At 47.2% G+C, this 24,245-nt stretch overlaps 1 protein-coding gene across 3 annotated transcripts in view; it reads right to left on the bottom strand.

The window, feature by feature from the left end:
* Positions 1 to 24,245, bottom strand: part of CBR4 (carbonyl reductase 4) — a 46,010-nt gene that overhangs the window by 7,878 nt on the left and 13,887 nt on the right. For all 3 annotated transcript variants that reach the window (XM_081333244.1, XM_081333245.1, XM_081333243.1), the window contains one exon: positions 5,879 to 6,015. In XM_081333244.1, coding sequence (XP_081189370.1) covers positions 5,879 to 6,015 — 137 coding nt within the window. The remainder of the gene's footprint in view (positions 1 to 5,878; positions 6,016 to 24,245) is intronic.

The raw sequence follows: 24,245 nt of genomic DNA, 5'->3' as shown, positions 1-24,245 counted from the left end.
TCAAAGAGCCGCATGCGGCTCCGGAGCCGCGGGTTGCCGACCCGTGACCTAGGATATCGTATATCCCCCAATGGCATAGAAATGGGCCCCAAAAAGGTCCAGGCAGTACTAAAATGGGCATCACCTTGCACGAGAGAGCAACTACAAAGCTTCCTGGGGTTTGCCAACTTCTACCGTCAATTCATTCCCTCATACGCTCATATAGCTTTGCCCATCACGAACTTGCTAAAAACGAAAGGGAGGGGGAGAACAATAAAGCCCAGCCAATCACTAAAATGGACAGTGGAGTGCCAAGCCGCTTTTGAAAGATTAAAGATTGTTTTTGGCTGAACTGGTCCTAAGACACCCTGACCCAGACAAACCATTCATAATACAAGCAGATGCCAGTGACGTAGCCGTAGGGGCTATATTACTGCAGGAGAATGACAAAGGGATACTACAACCCTGTGCATATAGATCCAGAAAACTATCTGACACAGAACAACGATGGGTGGTTTTGGAAAAGGAGGAGTACGTGGTGAGGTCGGTACTCCTCACCTGGTGACATTTTTTAGAAGGGAACAAAATCCCATTCCAGGTGTGGACAGACCATAAAAACCTGGAAGCTCTCAAAACACCAAGGAAGCTCTCCCCTAAACAAGCCCAGTGGTCGCAGCACTTTCACCGGTTTAATTTCACCATTAAACACCTGCCGGGGGAGGGAAGAATTCCCTAGTGGACGCCCTATCTCGCATGCCTCAATATAATAGTACCCGACCTACCATCTCTAAACCACTCATGCCTGAGATGCAGATGGCGGCTCAAGTAACCACCTGAGCCCAAGCAAAACTAAAGCAACCGTTAGCCAGCCAAGCAGGGATTGAATTTAAAAAAGCTTTAGAAACTGATGATTGGTTCCAAAGCCACAAGAACTTGTGCACAATTACAGATGGATTACCTTTGGTGCGGGAAAAGTTATACATTCCAAAAAGCCAAAGAATTACATTCATGCAACTGTGCCATGATACAAAATCAGCAGGTCATTTTGGATTCGTGAAAACACTGCACTTAGTCAAAAGACAGTTTTGGTGGCCCTCCATTATAAAGGACATTGAAAGTTATGTGGCCAGTTGCCCAACCTATGAAACTGCCAAGAAACTGCTGCAACCAGTAGCAAGCCCCTCAGCACCATGGAAGGAAATTTTATTTTTATAGGGTGATTTTCTATTTATGTAAGCTGCCTTGAGTCATTGTAAGCTGCCTTGATTTTCTATTTATGTAAGCTGCCTCCAGCACAAGTGAGAGTGGTGTTGGACTGGCGGTTTTGGACTCATACACTCCTTCTGATTTGACATCATCTCTCAACATCTGACTGCCATTTCCTGAACTCACACGGCCATTTATGGCACGCTTATGTTACTCAGGCATGAACTTATACGCCCTGAGGGGTGCCCCCCCTCCTGGGTGCATCCCGCCTTCTTTTCTACCTCTCCTCTTGATGACGGGCCCAATTGTTGGGACCCTGAGAGATGGCTAGGTATGGATTGGGGTCTCTGGTTTATTGTTAGGAAGAGACCCCTGATCTGTTTTTTAGCAAAAAAATTTCAGGGGTTAAGGGGGAGGGTTGGATTGCGGTTTGGGTTGGAATCTGGGGGGCTTCCACCAACCGAGTTTCAGTCCAGGCTTGTGACAGGTCGCGGTGGGACCGGGCTTGGGTTGGGCGCCTCTGGGTCTCCGGAAGGAGGGGTGGGGTTGCAGATCCCCACGACTATTGGGAATGGCAACAGGTGGTTGTACGGGGGGCCGCATCAACATTCGGGAGCACGCCCCCGCTATCTTCAAGAGGTGGCGTGCTCCGACCCCCTGGATTTACCCCGTATTCCCGGGAGCAGGGATGAGCAGGCCCCTGAGCTCAGCCTGGTGTACCTTAACGCCAGATCGGTAGTTAACAAGGCTCCCCTTATCCGAGAGCTGGTTGAGGAGGAGCATGCCGATCTGGCTTGCATTACTGAGACCTGGTTGGGCTCAGAGGGAGGTGTCCCTCTGACTGATCTTTGCCCACCAGGTTTCCGTGTGCTTCACCAGCCTCGGGCTCAGGGAAGGGGTGGGGGTGTTGCGGTGGTTGTAAGGGAGACCTTGTGTCCGCGGGAGGCTACCGTTACTCAGATATTCGGGTGTGAGTTGCTCCTCCTGAGATTTGGCCCTGGGGTTCAGTTGGGCTTGTTGCTGGCGTATCTTTCGCCTACCTGTGTAGCAGCAGCCCTGCCAAAGCTCCTCGACACCCTCTCTGGGTTGGCGGTTGAGTTCCACAGACTTATGGTTCTGGGGGACTTTAACCTGCCATCCTTGGGAGGTTTGTCGGGGTTGGCTCGGGAGTTCATGACCTCCATGATGGCCATGGACCTGACCCAGGTAATCCAGGGCCCGACTCATGGGGGGGTCACACACTCGATCTTATTTTTCTATCTGGACGGTGGCTTGATGATCTGGGAGGGGGATCTCCATCCATTATTCCCCTGTCATGGACCGATCATCATCTCCTGTGGCTGGCCTTCCACTTCACCCCCCGATCACGGGGTTACGGAACCGACCAGGTGGTTCCATCCCAGGCGCCTAATGGACCCTGAACGGTTCCAGGAGGCGCTTGGATCTGTGCCTGCCATCTTCGCTCACAGCCCAGTCGATACCTTAGTGGAAGCCTGGGAAAGGGCGGCCACGGAGGCACTCAACCGGGTTGTTCCCATGCGGCCCCTGACCCGGCGCAGATCCCGGTGGGCACCATGGTTCTCCATGGAGCTCCGGGAGATGAAGCGTCGGAGAGAGCTGTTGGAGGTCCAGCCGGTCTGAGTCTGATCGATTGCAACTAAGAACCTTCACGAGGTCTTATCTTGCAGCGATAGAGGCAGCGAAGTCTAATTACTTCACTGCCCTCATCGCGTCCACAGATAATCGCCCGGCCGCCCTGTTTGGGGTGACGCGCTCCCTCCTGAATCAGGAGGTGAGAAAGGAGGCCCTGCAGGGTCGTGCCGAGGAATTTAGTCAATATCTGGCAGATAAAATCGCTCAGATTCGGGCTGGCTTGGACTCCGACTGAGCAGAGTCTGATGATGGGGAATCAAGCGGTCTTGGGAATATTACTTGAGAAGAATTCGATCCTGTGACTCCGGAAGAAGTGGACAGGATCATGAGGAAGCTGAGTTCCACCACTTGTTTACTGGACCCGTGCCCCTCCTGGCTGGTTTTTGCAGCACGGGAGGGGACACGAGGCTGGCTCCAGGCAGTAATAACTGCTTCTTTGAGAGAGGGTAGCTTCCCCGCCGCCTTGAAGGAGGCGGTGGTGAGGCCCCTCCTCAAGAAGCCTGCTCTGGACCCGGCCATTTTGAATAACTACCGTCTGGTCTCCAACCTTCGCTTTTTAGCGAAGGTTGTTGAGAGTGTGGTGGTTCATCAGCTTCCTCTGTTCCTGGAGGAAGCGGATTATCTGGACCCCTACCAATTGGGCTTTAGGCCCGGGTACAGCACGGAGACGGCAATGGTCGCACTGGTGAATGATCTCTGGCGGGCTCGGGACAGGGGTTGCTCCTCTGTCCTAGTCCTATTAGACCTCTCAGCGGCTTTTGATACCATCGACCTTGGTATCTTACTGCGGCGCCTCAGGGGGTTGGGAGTGGGTGGCACTGTCTTACAGTGGTTCTCCTCCTACCTTCTGGGTCATTCGCAGTCAGTGCTGGCAGGGGGACAGAGGTCGACCTCGAGGCCTCTCATTTGCGGAGTTCCTCAGGGGTCGGTCCTCTCACCTCTCCTGTTCAACATCTATATGAAGCCGCTGGGTGAGATCATTTGTGGTTTTGGGGTGGGGTATCATCAGTACGCTGATGATACCCAGCTTTTTATTTCCACCCCAGATCAACTCAGTGATGCCCTCTCCGTGATGTCCCGTTGCCTGGAGGCGGTGAGGGTCTGGATGGGGAGGAACAGGCTTCGTCTAAATCCCGACAAGACCGAGTGGCTGTGCGTACCGGCATCTCGGGTTGTCCATTCTATTCCATCTTTATCTATAGGGGGTGAGGTGTTACCCCCCCCGTAGATAGGGCTCGCAACTTGGGCATCCTCCTTGATTCACAGCTCAATTTTGAAGAGCATATAGGAGCTGTGACCAGGGGGGCTTTTGCCCAGGTTCGCCTAGTGTGCCAGTTGCGGCCCTATTTGGACCGGGATGCCCTGTGCACAGTCACTCATGCGCTCGTGACCTCTCGGATAGACTACTGCAACGCTCTCTACATGGGGCTGCCCTTGAGTACCACTTGGAGGCTCCAGCTGGTGCAGAATGCGGCCGCGCGAGTTGTGATGGGGGTTTCCCGATACTCCCATGTAACACCTCTGCTCCGCGAGCTGCATTGACTTCCAGTTGTCTTTCGGGTGAGATTCAAGGTGCTGGTGATGACCTATAAAGACCTAAATGGCCTGGGTCCGGGTTATTTACGGGAGCACCTTTTGCCGGCGTCAACTTCCCATCGCCCTGTGCGCTCCCACAGAGAGGGCCTCCTCAGGGTGCCGTCAGTCAGGGAATGTCGACTGGTGGCCCCCAAGGGGACAGCATTCTCTGTGGGCACGCCTGCCCTCTGGAATCAGCTTCCGGTTGAGCTCCGGATGGCTCCCGACCTTCGCTCGTTTTGCCGCGACCTGAAGACTTGGCTATTTGAACTTGCCGGCCTGGACTGATGGACTGGGATTTTAGATTTTTAAAATTTAAAAAAAATTAAATTTTAGAATGTGTTTATTGTTTAGGGCTATTTAATTTAATTCTATTTTAATTTTTATACATTATGTGTTATTTATAGTGTTTTAATCGCCCTGTACACCGCCCCGAGTCCCTTCAGAGAGGGGCGGTATATAAATCCAAATAAATAAATAAATCATGTGTGAGTAGGCGGCAATACAAATTTTCTAAATAAATAAAAATAAATAAAAATTTCAAAACCAACAGATGGCAGTGAGTCCTTGATCTCTTATACCCAGAAGACCCATGAGCATCAGCTACAAGGTGACAAAGTTTACAACTGGTAAGGAAAGGAAATAAAGACAGAAACTTAATGTAACACCCTAAAGGAGAATTAACCCATTCTGACACGCAGAACAGAGAAATGACCTACTGTACATGAATTAGTTGTTATTCAAATAGCTTGATCTGGCATACTGCAATTAATAAGGATGGTTGTAATCAGCATCCTTGACAGTCTTATAGTTTCTTAATGCATCAAAGAAAAGGAACAAAGATTATTAAGGAACTGGAGGCTAAAACATATTAAGAACAATTGCTGGAATTGAGTATGCCTAGTTTAATGAAAAGAAGGACTAGGGTTACCATGATAGTACTATTCTAATATCTACAGGGCTGTCACAAGGAAGAGAGGGTCAACCTATTTTCCAAAGCACCACAAGGCAGGACAAGAAGCAATGGATGAAGAGAAGCAACCCAGAACTAAGGAGAAATTTCCTGACAGTTAAAACAATTAATCAGTGAAATGACTTGACTCCAGATGTTGTGGATGCTCCAACACTGGAGATTTTAAGAAGATATTGGACAGCCATTTGTCTGACATGGTATGGGGTTTCCTGCTTGAACAGAGAGTTGAATTAGAAGACCCCCATGGTCCCCACCACTGTTATTCTATTAAGTATCATTTTATGCTGAAATGTAAAGCACTTTCTGTAGGTAAAAGATACCACATACAAAGAAGAATTTTAGATCCAAAATATTAGGGATTTTTATAATAACTTTCATATATATTAACTTATACAAAAATATTTTTAAACACAACTTACATTATTTCCAGAAAAATAATGTATTAAACATAGTACTAAAACATTGAATCCAAGTTTGTTTAGCTAGACATACCAACATTAACAATAGCACCACCCTGCTGTTGAATCATACTCTTTACAGCAGCTTTAGATGTCAGCATGGTTCCCAAAAGATTGGTCTGAAGCTGGGATATCATATCTTCAGATTTGGTTCGCAACAGTAGTCCATCCCTGGAATCAAGAAAAAAACTTAGTTGTATTTAACTGATTACACTTGGGTTAATTCTGAATTTATTCTAATAATTTCATTATGAAGTTATGTACTTAAACTCAACATACTATATTTATAAAAGGAATGTTGATGGTGAAGAATTATCAAGCTTTGTATGTTTCCATAATATTTTACCTATGTATCTTTGCTTAAACTATCATTAAGCACATTGGTTTGTGCTTAAATTGTAAGCCACCCTGAGTCTTCGGAGAAGGGCGGGATATAAATGGGATTAAAATAAAATAAAAATAAATTTTGTAAATACAATATATTTGAAGTTCTGAAGTCTTACAGAAGTTTAAATATCTTTTAATATGAAACTGATATACAGAAAACTCTATACAATTCTGTTTAGCATTTTATCAGTTTATAGATTCATAGGAATTAAGAGGATATTTCAGGATTATGTAATGATCTTCAGTTAAGTCAAGTGTGCTGTGGAACAATGCAGTCTGTCAGAATCTATTTACTGTATATTCCATTCCTAACCCCCTATCTGTGCAAACCTAAATCTCACCCCCTTACTGGATTCTGCCATTCCCAAGGAGGGGAAGAGAAGATGTTAATTGGCCATCTCTATCCCTTAGATGCAAGGTTGTTTATTCAGCCTGCCTGGAGGCCATCACAAAGACCAGGGAAGAAAACCTTTGAATTAAGAAAAACAAAGAAAGGGGGGATTCTGGTTTGTATCTCCGACTGGAATGTGAAGGGGAGGAAGTAACAATGTTGTAAATGTACTGATGTTTCTTTTCTCCCACGAGGGGTTTTGACACATGGAACCTGATTGATCCGAAACTGACCAAAAGGTCTGAGGAGAGGGGTTTTTACTTGGGGACACTTTAAAAGTATTGATCTGCAACACAGTTTCCAGATCCTGTCTAGATTATCCATTGTCAACCATGTTTTATTAAAAGTTCCTGTTTGGACAATCCTGTCTCCAAGAGTTCTTCTTTCCTAAGATGTGGATTAGGGTTGGTTCTGACATTAGACAGGATCTGTATTAAGAGTCAACCTGGAAGGGAGAATCTTACCAGGGACTTTACAAAAAATACAATGTCTAACAATGAAGCAAGGAAGGAGGAAAGCTCCATGGAAAGGGAACTTTGGCCCCGAACAAAACCCCACCAACGACTGGAAGCTGAAGCGTCATATTCCTCCATAGAACAGGTGGCGACGTGAGACCTCAAACCGCGGTGGGCATTGGAAGGAAAAGTGAGTGGGAAAAGGCATCAAGGAAAGTGACCCTGAGGCAGGGTGGGCACCAGCCTGAATGGAGGCAAGAGATGGAGAGCTCCCTGCATGTCAGTGAAGAGGAGTGGATCCTAGGGAAAGCTATTGACCTGATGAAGAAAACCCTTAGCTCACTAAGAGAGTGTTGTGATTCAGGGTCAGCCTGTGGGTTCGGCAGTTGGGTCGGATGACTCAGAGGAGGAGGAGGAGGGGGGTGTTGAAGAGCTTGATGAGAGTCCTCAGCCAGGCCCCTCTCATCTGGTCACGACGCAGACCCAGCTGTGTGAGCCTGACAGTGTGGATGAAGATGACCCACAGCTGGCCCTGTTCAAGGACGCCCGACACAGGAGGCAGTCAATCAGGAGTAAACAGAGGAAGGCAATGGGGCTCCTCGGAAGGAGGCAGAGAGAAGCCACGCCCTGAACTGTATTTAAGGGTGAATGCGTGGGAGGGCTGGTTTGCTGAAGGCAACCGCTTGAAAAGCTCCTGTTTCTTGGTTTGTGTCTTGTTCTATTTGTTTTTGTAGCAATAAATTTGGCAGGCGTAATTCCAGCCTCTTGCCTTCTTGTAAAAGGGGTTGTCCCTGCCTTTTCTGCAGGGCCGGTAGCAGGCTGGTACAGAACAGAGAGGAGAAACCTGAATACCACAGGCGCAGCATCACCTGGGGCTGCAACTGGAGAGACAGTGAGGAGGATCTGCAACCTGCAACACCGGGTCCGTCTGCTGGACCAGGAGCTGCCGCCTGAGCAGCACCCACCCCCCGCCAAGCCACAGATGGGGATCAGGATGGGGGGCAATACCGCCCACTGCGGAGACACTGATCCATTCAGAGACTACTGCCCCTGGAAGCAAAATTCAGGGGAGACCCACCACGTCCTCAGCTATATGGAACAATACGGACAGGACATCTGCAGTGCCAAAGCCTGCATCTGCATCATGCAATCCGCCCTGGACGGACAGGCTGCAGACTGGGTGGTGAACCTGCATGACTCCAATGCCCCAGAACTCAACGACTTCAACGATTCATGTCATCCCTGAGGAGGCGGTTTGAGGACCCTTTGGCTGATCGTAAGGCCCGGGAGAGAATCAAAATGGTAAGTCAGGGCAGACAGCTGGTGGCTGAATATACACAAGAATTTCAAGCCATTGCCAGCAAGCTGAACTGGCTGGAAGACATCCTCCTTAGCCATTTCAAAGACGGGCTAAACTACGACCTGTATGATGCTTGCCTGCCTTGAGGAGACCCACACCATCTCAATGACTGGTATGTCCTGGCAGAGGAGGAGGAGATAGACCTACTAAAAAGGCACCACTGGGGGAAACCATGGGCCCACCCACCGCTGAGCAAATATGCGAGCCAGCAAAACCACCATCCACGGCTAAGAAATCAACAGGCTGTTTCAAATGCAGGAGAGAGGGTCATCGCACTGCAGAACACCACTAAAAAGCCCCTCAGTGCAAATCAGAGGCATCACCCTCCAGGAGACCAGGGAAGTCCCAAGACAACCCAAAAGAACCTGCCATGAGGGGGACAGAAGCTGGAGAGTCCCCAAACCCTGCCAAGGACTGGGAAGGGATTTTGGCCTACACCGCAGGTTTGGTGGACATCTCAGAAGACAGCTTGGAGGAAGAAACATTGGCAAGTGGATCCATTCCACCCATCCTTAAGACAGTGACTATATTAGCTTCCTCCATGCCCAAAGCCATCAAAGTAAAAGCCCTAATAGACTCTGGCTGCACCCGCTGCCTCATCAGCCCGACACTGGTGGGGAATTTGGGCATTCCAGTGAGGAGACTAAAACAACCAATCTCCTTTGGCCAGTTAGATGGGTCCATAGCGGGGGGGGGGTCCCAGCTACCCTAGCCACCTTACCAGTTCACCTGTCCCTGGAGATTCATGAGGAAGACATAACGTTTGTAGTGACCCCAGGCATGGAATGCCCAAGGATATTAGGACTGGAATGCCTGAAGAAATGGAAACCCTGGGTAAATTGGAGGACAGCAGAACTCAACTTCTCAGAGGGAGAACATAGGAATGTAAAAACCCAAAGCACCCTCCCAACCCGAAGAGAGGAGACAGCATCAGTGAGGGAAGAGAAGGGGTTACCAGAAATACTGGAGGAATACAGGGACCTTGCTGAAGTTTTCAATGAGGAACGGGCAGATGAGCTTCCCCCTCACTGACCCACAGACTGTGCTATAAAATTCAAACACAGGGCAAAACTCCCAAAGCCCAGGATGTACACCATGAGCCTAAAAGAAATGGTGGAGATGGAAAGATTCATTAAAAAAAACCTAGAAAGGGGATTTATTGAGCCTGCCAAACCCAAAGTGGCCGCCCCGGTCCTATTCAGGAAGAAGGACGGCTGTCTTTGTTTGTGCATGGATTATAGATCTCTTAACACAGTTAGTGAATGTAATCTGTATCCCCTACCCCCAATGAAGGATATGCTATCCCACCTATCGAAAGGAAGGATTTTTACCAAACTAGACCTGAGAAAAGCATACTACCGCATTAGGATTAAGGAAGGAGACAAATGGAAGACTGCGTTCAATTGCCCAATGGGTTGCTACCAGTTCAAAGTCCTGCCATTTGGACTGCAAGGGGCCCCTGCAATTTTTATGCCATTAATTAATGAAGTGCTAAGAGAGCACCTATATAAAGGTGTCCTGGTTTACCTAGATGACATCCTTATCTTCACTGAGACCAAAGAGAAGCATGTTTACCTAGTCAGAGCAGTTTTGAAAAAATTGCGGGCTGCCCACCTATATGCGAAATTATCGAAATGTGAATTCCACCAGGAACGAATAGACTACCTGGGTATTGCATATCCACAGAGGGCATCGAAATGGACCCTGAGAAAGTCAGGGCAGTATTAGAATGGGCACCCCCCACACAAGGAAGAAATTGCAAAGTTTCCTGGGGTTTGCAAACTTCTACCGCCAATTAATCCCTTCGTTTCCCCAAATAGCCCTGGCCCTCACAAACTTGTTGAAAATGAAGGGGGGGTCCTCAGTGAAACCCAGTGAGCCCCTGAAGTGGACAATGGATTGTCAAGCAGCATTTGAGAGGTTAAAGAGACTTTTTTTTCTGCTGAATCTGTCCTGAGACACCCAGATCCCGATAAGCCTTTTGTAATACAGGCAGACGCTAGCAATGTGGCAGTGGGAGCTGTATTATTACAGGAAAATGACGAGGGGGCATTGCAGCCATGTGCATATACGTCCAGGAAACTCACAGAGACAGAACAATGTTGGCCCGTGTGGGAAAAGGAGGCATACGCTGTAAGGTGGTCATTACTTACATGGCACCATTTCCTTGAAGGAAATAAAATCCCCTTCCAGGTCTGGAAAGACCACAAAAATTTGGAAGCACTAAAAACATCCAGAAAACTCACTCCTAAGTAAGCCTGCTGGTCACAACATTTTCACCAATTCCGTTTCACTCTCAAACACTTACCGGGGGGAAGAATTTCATGGCAGATGCATTATCTCGCATGCCCCAATATAACAGCACACAAGCCACTGATGCTAAACCACTCATGCCTGAACAACTGGCAGCACCAGTCACCACCAGGACCCAAGCGAGAATGAAGCCGAGGGTGGATTGCCAAACTGGAATATAATTCCGGAAGTCTTTCGAAACTGATGGATGGTTCCAGAAAAATAGACATGTGTGCACAATCAAAGATGTACTACCCTGGGTGGGTGAGAAGTTATACATACCTGCCACCCAGAGGATCAATTTCATGCAGTTGTGCCATGATACAAAATCAGCAGGACATTTCAGGTTTGTAAAAACTCTATACATAAGAAACCCTATATATAAGGCAATTTTGGTGGCCATCCATGAAAAAGGACATAGAAAGCTATGTGGCCAGTTGCCAAACTTGTGTGACAGCTAACAGGCTGCAAGGGAAATCACCAGGACTGTTACAACCAGTGGCGAACCCCTCAGCCCCATGGAAAAAAATAGCCATGGATTTTATAGTGGAATTACCAGAAAGCAACGAAAACACTGTAGACTGGACGGTCACAGATTTGTTTTCCAAACAAGTGCACTTTATCCCTTGCCAAAAGATCCACACCACAAAAGCCTTAGGGAAACTTTTCATGCAGCATATTTACAGATTGCATGGGGCACCACAACGCATAATATCTGACGGGGGGTGCAATTTACATCGGCATTTCGGAAAGAATTTTTATCCCTTTTAGGAAACACCCAAGGACTGTCATCTAGTCATCATCCTCAGATGGGAGGTTCAGCTGAATGGTCGAACTCAGTACTTGAGCAATATTTAAGATGCTTTATTAATTTCCAGCAAACAAATTGGACAGACCTACTACCTTTTGCAGAAGTGGCATATAATAATGCAGTCTACTCCAGCACAGGTTACACTCCTTGTAAAATAGCTGTCGGTCAAAGTTTCAACCCCATGTCAGAACTAACCCCAAATGAACCGGTAATCCCAGCACCGAAGGAATAGATTGCACAATTATAAAACACCTTGCCATATCATTAGGAAAGCTTTAGACAAAGCTAGACAAGCATACAAAACACAGGTGGACAAAAAAAGAGTCGATCCCAAACCATTCAGTGTGGGAGAGATGGTATATTTATCCACAAAATATCTTAAATCCCTACAACCCTGTAAAAAATTCGGACCAAAATATATTGCACCTTTTCCAATTAATAGAATCATAAACCCAGTAACAGTAGAATTAGAATTACCCAAAATTCTTAGGCAGATAAACCCAATTTTTCACTGCAGTTTAGTAAAAAGAGAACAACAGTCACACCTACGAACAAAAACACCACCACCACCACCTCCTATCATGGTGGAAGGAGAACAACACTTCAAAGTGAAAGAAATCCTGGATTCTAGGAAACATCATGGAGCAATTCAATATCTAGTAGCTTGGAAACACCTCCCCTCCTCAGAAAATGAGTGGGTCAATAAACATCACATTAGAGCACCTAAGTTGTTTAAGAAGTTTCATACAGAATATCCTAACAAACATTTATATTTTGTTTCTTCTATAGGTGGACCTATCTTTTTTTGTAAGAGGAGGGCAAATTGTCAGAATCCATTTATATTCCATTCCTAACTCCCTGTCTGTGCAAACCTAAATCTCACCCCCTTACTGGATTCTGCCATTCCCAAGGAGGGGAAGAAAATATGTTAATTGGCCATCTCTATCCCTTAGATGCAAGGTTGATTATTCAGCCTGCCTGGAGGCCATCACAAAGACCAGGGAAGAAAACCTTTGAATTAAGAAGAACAAAGAAAGAGGGGGGGATTCTGGTTTGTATCTCCGACTGGAATGTGAAGGGGAGGAAGTAACAATGTTGTAAATGTACTGATGTTTCTTTTCTCCCATGAGGGGTTTTGACACATGGAACCTGATTGATCCGAGACTGACCAAATGGTCTGAGGAGAGGGGTTTTTACTTGGAGACACTTTAAAAGTATCGATCTGCAACACAGTTTCCAGATCCTGTCTAGATTATCCATTGTCAACCATGTTTTATTAAAAGTTCCTGTTTGGACAATCCTGTCTCCAAGAGTTCTTCTTTCCTAAGATATGGATTGGGGTGGGTTCTTTGGCTAATTCTGAATCTAAGGATCCAGGAACAGGGCTGTGACATCAAAAGAGATCATGATTTCATCCTCATCTATAGTCACATCCCTGATTGTTCGAAGGCACTGTTGTTGTTGTTGTTAGTTGCGAAGTCGTGTCCGACCCATCGCGACCCTATGGACAATGTTCCTCCAGGCTTTCCTGTCCTCTACCATCTTCTGGAGTCCATTTAAGCTCACACCTACTGCTTCAGTAACTCCATCCAGCCACCTCATTCTCTGTCGTCCCCTTCTTCTATTGCCCTCAATCTTTCCAAGCATTAGGCTCTTCTCCAGTGAGTCCTTCCTCCTCATTAGGTGGCCAAAGTATTTGAGTTTTAACTTCAGGATCTGGCCTTCTAAAGAGCAGTCAGGGTTGATCTCCTCTAGGACTGACCGGTTTGATCGCCTTGCAGTCCAAGGGACTCGCAGGAGTCTTCTCCAGCACCAGAGTTCAAAGGCCTCAATTCTTTTGTGCTCAGCCTTTCTTATGGTCCAACTTTCACTGCCATACATTGCAACTGGGAAGACCATAGCCTTGACTATACGCACCTTTGTTGACAGGGTGATGTCTCTGCTTTTTAGTGTGCTGTCTAGATTTGCCATGGCTTTCCTCCCGAGGAGCAAGCGTCTTTTAATTTCTTGACTACAGTCCCCATCTGCAGTGATCTTGGAGCCCAGGAAAATAAAATCTGTCACTACCTCCATTTCTTCCCCATCTATTTGCCAGGAATTGAGAAGGCCAGATGCCATGATCTTGGTTTTCTTAATGTTTAGTTTCAACCCAACTTTTGCACTCTCCTTCTTCACCCGCAACAAGAGGCTCTTCAGTTCTTCTTCACTTTCTGCCATTAGAGTGGTATCATCTGCATATCTTAGGTTGTTGATATTTCTTCCAGCAATCTTAACTCCAACTTTTGATTCCTCTAACCCTGCCTTTCTCATGATGTGCTCTGCATATAAGTTAAATAGGCAAGGCGACAGTATACAGCCTTGCCGGACTCCTTTCCCAATTTTGAACCAATCAGTGGTTCCGTGTCCAGTTCTCACTGTTGCTTCTTGGCCCGCATATAGGTTTCTCAAGAGACAAATAAGATGTTCTGGTACTCCCATCTCTTTAAGAACTTGCCACAGTTTGTTATGATCCACACAATCAAAGGCTTTAGCATAGTCAATGAAGCAGAAGTAGATGTTTTTCTGGAACTCTCTAGCTTTCTCCATGATCCAGCGTATGTTGGCAATTTGATCTCTAGTTCCTCTGCCTCTTCGAAATCCTGCCTGTACTTCTGGTAGTTCTCGATCCACATATTGCTGAAGTCTAGCTTGTAGGATTTTAAGCATAACTTTACTAGCATGAGAAATGAGTGCAATGGTGCGATAGTTTGAACATTCTTTGGCACTGCCTTTCTTTGGAATTGGAATGTAAACTGATCTTTTCCAATCCTGTGGCCACTGTTGAGTTTTCCAAATTTGCTGACAAATTGAGTGTAGCACTTTTACTGCATCGTCTTTTAAGATTTTGAATAGCTCAGCTGGAATACTGTCACCTCCACTAGCTTTGTTGTTGCTCAGCTTTTCTAAGGCCCACTTCACTTCACATTCTAGGATGTCTGGCTCGAGGTCAGTGACCACCTCATTGTGATTATCAGGGACGTTAAGCTCATTCTTGTATAGTTCTTCTGTGTAATTTTGCCATCTCTTCTTAATCTCTTCTGCCTCTGTTAGGTCCCTGCCATTTTGGTCCTTTATCATGCCCATTTTTGCATTGAATCTCGCCCATTTTTGCATTCATCTCTCCAATTTTCTTGAAAAGATCTCTGGTCCTCCCTATTCTATTGTTTTCTTCTATTTCTTTGCACTGTTCATTTAAGAAGGCATTCTTATCTCTTCTAGCTATTCTCTGGAATTCTGCATTCAATTGGGCGTATCTTTCTTTTTCTCCCTTGCCTTTTGCTTCCCTCCTTTCCTCAGCTATTTGCAAAGCTTCCTCAGACAGCCATTTTGCTTTCTTGCATTTCTTTTTCTTTGGGATGGTTTTGGTTGCTACCTCTTGTACAATGTTGCGAACCTCTGTCCATAGTTCTTCAGGCACCCTGTCTATCAGATCTAATTCCTTAAATCTATTTGTCACCTCTACTGTATATTCAACAGGGATATGATTTAATTCATACCTGACTGGCCTAGTGCTTTCCCCTACTTTCTTCAGTTTAAGCCTAAACTTTGCAACAAGAAGCTCATGGTCTGAGCCACAGTCAGCTCCTGGTCTTGTTTTTACTGACTGTATAGAGCTTCTCCATCTTTGGCTGCAGAGCATATAGTCAATCTGATTTCTGTGTTGACCGTCTGGTGATGTCCATGTGTAGAGCCGTCTCTTGGGTTGTTGGAAAAGAGTGTTTGCTATGACCATCGTATTCTCTTGACAAAATTCTATCAGCCTGTGCCCTGCTTCATTTTGTACTCCAAGGCCAAACTTGCCTGTTATTCCGGTTATCTTTTGGCTTCCTACTTTAGCATTCCAATCCCCCATGATGATAAGGACATCATTTTTTGGTGTTAGTTCTATAAGGTGCTGTAGGGCTTCATAGAACCGGTCAATTTCATCCTCTTCAGCACCGGTGGTTGGGGCATAGACTTGGACTACTGTGATATTGAATGGTTTGCCTTGGATTCGAACTGAGATCATTCTGTCATTTTGAGGATTGTATCCCAGTATTGCTTTTCCTACTCTTTTATTGACTATGAAGGCTACTCCGTTTCTTCTGAGGGATTCTTGCCCGCAGTAGTATACCTGATGGTCATCTGAATTAAATTCACCCATTCCTGTCCATTTTAGTTCGCTGATACCTAAGATGTCGATGTTCAGTCTTGTCATCTCTTGTTTGACCACGTCCAGCTTGCCTTGATTCATGGATCTTACATTCCAGGTTCCTATGGAGAAAAAATCTTTACAGCATCGGACTTTCCTTTCACCACCAGACATATCCACAGCTGAGCGTCCTTTCGGCTTTGGCCCAGTCGCTTCATTCTTTCTGGCGCTACTAGTACTAGCCCTCTGCTCTTCCTCAGTAGCATATTGGACGCCTTCCGACCTGAGGGGCTCATCTTCCAGCGTCATATCGTTTTGCCTTTTGGTACTGTCCATAGGGTTTTCATGGCAAAGATACTGGAGTGGGTTGCCATTTCCTTCTCCAGTGTATCACGTTTTGTCAGAACTCTCTGCTATGACCTGTCCGTCTTGGGTGGCCCTGCACGGCATAGCTCATAGCTTCATTGAATTACGCAAGCCCCTTCGCCACGACAGGGCAGTAATCCATGAAGGGGAAAGGCACTGTAGTGGAGAGTTAATGGAGTGTTTGCTTCCTCTTGTAAGGTGCCCAAGATTTTGTGTTGATTCTTTTGCAATGCTGTATGTAGGGGTCCTTGGTAGTAATATGATTGGATGGAGGGATATGCTAGGTTTGTGTATTTTGGGGCATCCATAGAAACATGGGAAGATGGGTCTGCTGCTTCTTATCCATTCCACAGTACACCTGACTTAACTGAATATATGAAGATTGAAGCACCAAGGATTATGGATCTCATAAACCTCTGCTTAACTACATATTTAATGAATAAATTTATCAACAAATTAAAGGTACACTTATGGGATCACTGCTTTGAGAACTTATAGTGGAGGTCATCATGTAATGCCTAGAAGCCATAGCACTTCCATAAGTACACCCAAAAATATGGATCAGATATGTAGACCACACCTTCACCATAATAAAAAAGACCAATTAGTATACACCCACAGAACTATCAATGTTTTTAAAGAAATTCAGTTGACTAGAGAAGAAGAAAACAACAATTCGCTACCCTTCCTGGACATACTGATTAGAAGAGACCACAATGGCAAACTAGAAAAGCATTTGTACAGAAAAATCACCCATACTAATTAGGTGCTACAATACCAAAGCAACTGTCAAGACTGATACTCACTTTCACCCACACTTCCTCTTCACTCACAGGTTGACAATAATAGGGAGAGAATGATTAGAATACAGGGGAGGGAGAACGGTACTCAAGCATCCACCTGCATGTACCATGAGATCTTGATGGCATCCAAGGGCACCCTGAGCAGATATCCTGGCATTGCAGACTATTTCCCATACCAAAATGAAGAGGCATGATTGATGGACGTTTTGGACTATGGGTGGCCCGAAGAGAAAAGGGGGGATTAAGCTGGTTTCACTTCTTCTGTGCCAACGTGGCTTATTCAGTAAAGTTTTATACTCTTGGAAAAACAATGTCCTAGGAGTTCCTTTTTTTAGATTTACCAACTGTGCAGTTGACATTAAACCAACTCTCTGTCTAGTAGCCTACCTGGACTCCACCAGGATGTTAGCAACTTCAAGATATCGGCAGCCAATCAAGACACAGATGGGGAGAAAAAGCTGGGGGGAGCCCCCTCTTGAGAGACTCCAAGGACTCAAGCCGAAGCTGGAATGCAAGCACCCGGCACACACCCCAATCGCCCACGTTCAAGGGGGAGAGAGTGATGAAAGGAATCTACCTGGGCCCCAAGGTCTGGTGGGCAAGCTACATAGGGAAGGCAGCAGAAGCCCAGGACCAAGCAGTCCCCCCAGATGAGCAGCCGAATGGAACAACCTGGCTGAGTGGAAGTTCCAAGCCAGGGCTCGCAACCCATTGATGGAACAGCTGAAAGTTCAGCAGACTGCAGGTCCAGGGAGCCACCTCACTGACGGCAGGAATCGCAGGAGCTAAGATGGGTGCCATGAAACCTCTGCTGACCCCATCTCCTCCCCTCCTGCAGCTGATGGTGCCAACCCTCCTTGGGGTGATGGAAGCCCCCCACTAAGGGATGGCACTTCCCATCCCTGCTGTCTCCCCACCAGTGGATGCAGCCCCAGTGGTAGCTGGGGTCCCTGCTCCAGCCCCCCTGGCAGCAGTGGGGTTGCCACCTGGATACGTCTTGGTGTGAGAGGACCCATTGCCGCCTCCCCTGATGGTCCAGTTTGATGGGTGACCCAATAACCTGGCCTATTTCCTGACCCAGGTCTAGAACTAGATGGAATGCTATGGAGCGATGAACCCGGATCAGCGCGCTTGGGTCAATGCCATTACATCTAACCTAGAAGGGAGTGCCACAGGGCGGCTGGTGTCTCTCCATGACAAAGGAGCTCCAGAGCTGAAAAATCTGGACGCTTTCATGTAGGCCTTGCAAGACAGATTCAAGGACCTCACGTCAGCCCAGCGAGCAGAGACCTGCATCCACTCCCTATGGCAAGGCAAGCAGCCAGGGGCAGAGTATATCCAAGATTTCCGCAGCCTAGTGGCTCATTTGAGAGACTGGCCCAAGCATATGCTGGTCTACCAATTCCAGAAGGGGTTGAACAAGGAGCTGTATCACAACTGCCTATACTTGGGGGTGGGGGTGCCTTGCAACCTCCAAGCATGGTACTAGCTAGCTACAAATGTGAAGCTTGAACTGATGGAACAGGTACCTGGAACACATTGCACATGAGAACCAGCCCCATTGAATGGCCATGAGACACCCAGTACCCCATGGAAGGAAATGGGGAGCACCCTCCACCATAGGGGAGAAGCCCCACCAGAGCCCAGGAACATGTTTCCGATGTGGGAAGGAAGGTCACCGAGTGGCCAACTGCCTTGTACTACAACTGGCATCTGCACAAGCCCCAGCCCAGGCAAAGAAAAAAAAAACACCTGCAAAGCTGAAAGAGAAAAAGCAGGTGGTTCAACCAGTCATGGAGGTCTTTCCCCAATCCAGAGAAGGGGAGGAAATTCCAATCCTGGCTTGGTCTTCTACAAACGAGACAGTGAAGGAAAAGATGACCTGATGGTAAGTGGCACTATTATCCCTATGATGATTCAGGTGGAGATTTTGGTGCCCTCTTTGGGAACAAGAGGGGGTCCTCATGGCCTTATTGGATTTGGGTTGCACTTGATGTCAAATCAGCCTTCAGACAGTGGAAAAACTAGGACTGAGGCTAAGGAACTTAACGCAGCCCATGGGATTCTCCCAGTTCGATGGTTCCCTTATGGGAGGGGTACCTGCAACCTGCCTAACAGAGCCAGTAAGCCTAAGGGCTGGGATCCACAGAGAGACTATTTGTTTTATTGTGGCTCCTGGAATGACTGAAACCATGGTCCTAGGATTGGCCTGGTTGAGGAAATGGAATCTGTCAGTGGATTGGGACAGCAACAAGCGGTGTGTGCTGGACCAGATTATAGCTAATTTAGGAATTAAGAACTGTATTATAGTATTTAGCATTTACAGGGTTAATACTGTATCCTTAGCAAATTGTATGTAAGAACATGTAGCATTTACAGGGTTAATGCTGTTTCCTTAAGAGATGGCTTCTGGGAAATGTAGTCTAGTTGTTAATCCTATAGTTTATCTAGACAGTGGGAGGAGTTAAAAGTTTATTGCAGGACATCCTGGCTATGTGCCAGGGTGGTAAAAGCCTTTGTCTAATCAACCATGCTGCATGGATCAATCAGCATCTGTAACCAGATGGGGAATTATTTCTTTTTACCTACAAAAATGGACAGATATGATTATGACCGAACGAATCTACTGCAAAGTAAGTCTGCTTAGAGTTCTTGGACAATAAATGTTTGTTTAAATCCATTTCATTGAGTTATACTTTCTGGATTCTGGAGCTACAAAAGCATTTTGGTTCTGAGAGCCAGAACAGTAAAAAGCGATAAAAATTCCCATGCCTCAGTCTTCATCTGGCTGAAGTAAAAAGGATTTAACTTGTCTTCTAAGAAAATACCTGCATGCCAATTTCGTCTGCTTGCATTAGTGAAGGAATATTGTGTTTTTCCTCTCCTCTAACGTCTGGAAAATTCCACTTCCTCTATTCTAAGAAACTCACCATTTCAATGAACTGCAGCCCCCCTGTCTTTCCTATCGCATGGAGGCCAGTGCACTTAGAAAGCCAGTATGTATGTTTTAAATCTCCCTGCCTGTTAATTTGCCAAAATAGAGGAAAAGGTTGCATCCTTGCTGAAAGTTCAAAAGAATTGTATCTGTGTCCTTCTTCCTGCCCACACAAAACAGCTCAAGAAAAGCGGGGAACTGCACATTAGCTAATTGCTTTAAAGAATCCTGTTCTTTGTCTCAACGAGCCAGCATAAAACACGTTGATCAGAGCAGTTCAGCAAACTATTGGGGCCCTCTGGCTGGCCAAAAGAGGGCAATGAAATAATTAAATGTCATGGCAACCAGCTTGTAAGCCAAAGCATTTCAGTTTGCATTTGAAATAAATGAGTGAAGCTAACATCTTGCATGCCAGCTTGCAAACTTTTCATCTGGGATGACTTTAAACTACATTCCAGCTCACTCTTTTGTGTCAGCAAAGAAACAGTCCAAAAGTACTCCTCATAGAATTTGTCTCCTTTGTCTGCACATTACTCAAGGCAGCTCAGCAACTTTTGAGGCCTCTAGCTGGTCAATAAAGTAATAAACTGCCATGGTAACCAGGCAACTGGTGGGAAGAAGCTGACTCCTAGCTCAGTCGACCCCTCCCTTTGGAATGAAAGGAATGCAGACAGAGAGAGAAGGGCATTGATCCAGACTTATGCTTAAAGATATAAAGCCAGCCTTTCTCTGGGAAGAAAATAAAGAACACTCAGAAATATTCCTTAACTGCTAATGGATTTAGCACCCATTCTTGGAAAGCATATGTTCAAGATATCAAAGGACTTATAGCTCACTAAAGGGAATCAAAAAGCAAAAAGCCTATTCCAAGCACAGTCTAAATGCAGCACCACCCTCTGGTGGCAACCTGCAAACAATAAGCCTACATTTATGCTGTCTGCATACAAACACCTTAACATTTAAACTGTTTGTAGCAATGCGCTCTGGGAAGCCCATGCGCAGCGCCCTCTGGTGGCAACCTGCAAATAAAGCCTGAGCCAAGCTAAGCTACCCAGTCCCTACTAGATCAACTCAAGGGAAACAAAGCTGCAAATTAACTTTCATTAACTTTCATTTCATTCATACAAGTTTCACAGCCCGTGGTTGGGATTTTGACTTCGGACAGGCAGATCCTTAGAAGTTCTAGACCAGCTTACAGCTTCATGGTTCTAAGAAGAAAAAATTTGGCTGACCTTTGTTTCCAAGTGAAGTCTAGGAGCAGTGCTGTCTGGTAGCAACTTGCAAACAGCAGGCTTGCATTTACCCACACAGAACAGCGCACCCCCGGTGGCTGATCTGCAAATAACAGGCTTGCATTTTCCCATGCAAACAGCGCCCCTAGTGGTTAAAGAAGGAACTTCGCTGAAGCCTTTACTCACAGAGAGCATCCCCTAGTGGTAAAGAAAGAACTTTGCTAAAGCCTTTACTCACAGGTGTCCCCTAGTGGTTAAAGAAGGAACTTCGCTGAAGCCTTTACTCACAGAAAGCGTCCCCTAGTGGTAAAGAGTGTCACTGAAGTCTCTAAACACGCAGACAGTGGCCCTAGTGGTCAAAGAGTGAACTTCGCTGAAGTCTCTACTCATGCAAGCAGCGCACCCCAGTGGCTGCTCTGCGAATAACAGGCTTGCCTCTACCCACACAGACAGCCCACCCCAGTGGTGGATCTGTAAACAACAGGCTTGCTTTCCACTCACGTAGACAGCACACCCTGGTGGCTGATCTGCAAACAACAGACTTGCATTTGCTCATGTAAATAGCACCACCTGGTGGTCAAAGAGCAAGGTTCACTGATTTTGTTCAAAATAGCTAGGAACCCTACAACTTCAGGCAACAAAGAAAGCCAACAGATGTCATGCGGTCATGTCTGATGGAAAAATGGAATGTGTTCCATCAACGCCATGAAAGATACTGGGAGAAATTACAGAAACTCTGCAAGGCATCCAAGGAGGAGCTTTTCCCCGAGCGCACTCTCTCATAGAAAGAGTTTTTCTTCAAATGGAAAGACTACGAGCGCCGTCTTGAAGAGGTCCAGTCGCAGCTAGGGGATCCAACACTCAAAAAGAAAATGCAACACCTCAAACTAAAAAACAAGGAATGCAAGAAGTTCCTAGAAAGTGTTCTGTACCAGCCTGCTACCGGCCCTGCAGAAAAGGCAGGGACAACCCCTTTACAAACGGCAAGAGGCTGGAACTAAGCCTGCCAAATTTATTAACATAAAACAGAGCAAAACAAGACATGAACCATGAAACAGGAGCTATGAAACGAACTATTCAAGCGGTTGCCTTCAGCAAACCAGCCCTCCCACGCATTCCCCTTTTATACAGTTCATGGCGTGGCTTCTCTCTGCCTCCTTCCGAGGTGCCCCATTGCCTTCCTCTGTTTACTCCTGATTGACTGCCTCCTGCGTCGGGCGTCCTTGAACAGGGCCAGCTGTGGGTCATCTTCATCCACGCTGTCAGGCTCACACAGCTGGGTCTCCATCATGACCAGGTGGGAGGGGCCTGGCTGAGGGCTCTCATCAGCAAGCTCTCCAACCCCCTCAGCAAGCTCTCCAACCCCCTCAGCAAGCTCTTCAACACCCCCCTGCTCCTCTGAGTCGTCCAACCCAACTGCCGAACCCACAGGCTGACCCTGAATCACAACAGAAAGTAAGGTTGAACTACACATGAAAGTCACACCGCTCGAGAAGGCCAAGTCCGAAGTATCCCGTCATTTGCATACGTCATCCCAGTGGGCACATGAATCTTCTCATTCATCCAAGAAAGCTTTGCCCTCGAGTCCCAAGTCACCACGGCCTAAGGCGCACAGCAGCATTTGAAAGCAAGCTCATGTCTCAGGCACCTCCCGTTACTCTAAAACAGGGGTCGGCAACCTAAAAAAGGAAAAGAGCCACTGGGAACCGGTTCCATCACAAATTAAAAAAAGTGGGAGCCGCGTGCGTGTGTCCAGGCACGCGCATGTGCAAAAAACATTTTGCGCATGCGCAAAACGGTTTTTTGCGCATGCGCGGACGCACACAGTTGCCATTTTTTTTAAAGTGAGATGGAACCAGTTCCCGGTTGCCCGACGGCGACGGCCCGTCTGCAAAGCTGCCGCTTTCGGCAGCTTCACAGATGGGCCACGGCAGCTTCCTCAAAGAGCGGCACCACTGCCCGTTCGCGCGGAGGTACACGCGCACCTCTCCAAAGGTTTGGGGAAGTCCGCGCGCACCTCCGATCGTTCGGAGAGGTGCGCGCGCACCTCTCGGAATGGGCAGGGGCGCCGCTCTTTGAGGAAGCTGCCGCGGCCCGTCTGCGAAGCTGCCACTTTCGGCAGCTTTGCAGACGAGCCGCGGCAGCTTCCTCAAAGAGCGGCGCCGCTGCCCCTTCGCGCGGAGGTACGCGCGCACCTCCGCCCATTCGGGGAGGTGCGCGCGCACCTCTCCAAACGGGCGGTGCCACTCTCCATTTGGAGAGGTGCGCGCGCACCACTGCCCATTCGAAGAGGTGCGCGCGCACCGGGCGGCTGGGAGCCGCAGGAGATGGCTCAAAGAGCCGCATGCGGCTCCAGAGCTGCGGGTTGCCGACCCGTGCTCTAAAACATCTCCTTGTCATAGCCACTCATCCCGAGTCTCCAGGGCAGTGCAAGCACAAGTTGAAGCCGCAGTAGCCACAGCAGGTTTATGCATGGCAAAGGAAGAGCAGCTGCTCAAGTTAGAAATGGCCAAAGCAGCCTGGAGTTGGATTGTTAATGGTCCGTGTTGCTGGCTTTTGGGTGGCACAGGCCATCTTCGCGTCGCCCGCATTCTGTGAAGCCAGTCAGACCATGTTTGTGGCCTGGCGGAAGATTCGTGGGGATTTTTATTTTAATTTTCCCCCCCACCTGCACTAAGGTAACCATGGATGCGTGGTCAACCGGGCTGAGTGATGGCCTGTTTAGGCTAACATTGGCCTGCCAACTGCATTTTGGAGTATGGTTTTCCATGGCTCCTCTTGGTGTGGCGTGTTGTGCTGGACTCAGGCCTGTTGCAATCTGTTGGCCGGTGTTGGACCCGCTTGTTGCCTGACCCTTTCCTGCTACGAAGAAGGACTTTTTTGCAGCTGGGACATCTTTTCTATTATGTTATCAGAAGGCTTTTATGCCATCGGACAATTGCTGCTTAGTGCCTCTGTCTTCCGTGACCCCAAAGGACTCAGAAGGACCCGGGAGTTGAGTCACTGTGAGAGGGTGGCTCAGATGTACCACCACTACCCTCCCTGGAGGTGAGAGATCTATGGGTGGTATGCCTTCCCCTGGATGTTCATTCCGTTCCGCTTCCCCAATCAGGCCTGTTACGGTTGTGAGAGGACGGTGGCCGACCTGCTTCAGAGGTTATCCAGCTTGAGTGAGAGTAGAGCTGGTTTGGCGGACTG

Source organism: Vipera berus (assembly GCF_964194415.1).
Source record: "Vipera berus genome assembly, chromosome: 7".
Classification (NCBI taxonomy): Eukaryota; Metazoa; Chordata; class Lepidosauria; order Squamata; family Viperidae; genus Vipera; species Vipera berus.
The sequence above is the reverse complement of the archived record's forward strand: the minus strand, read 5'-3'. Positions and strand labels throughout refer to the sequence as shown.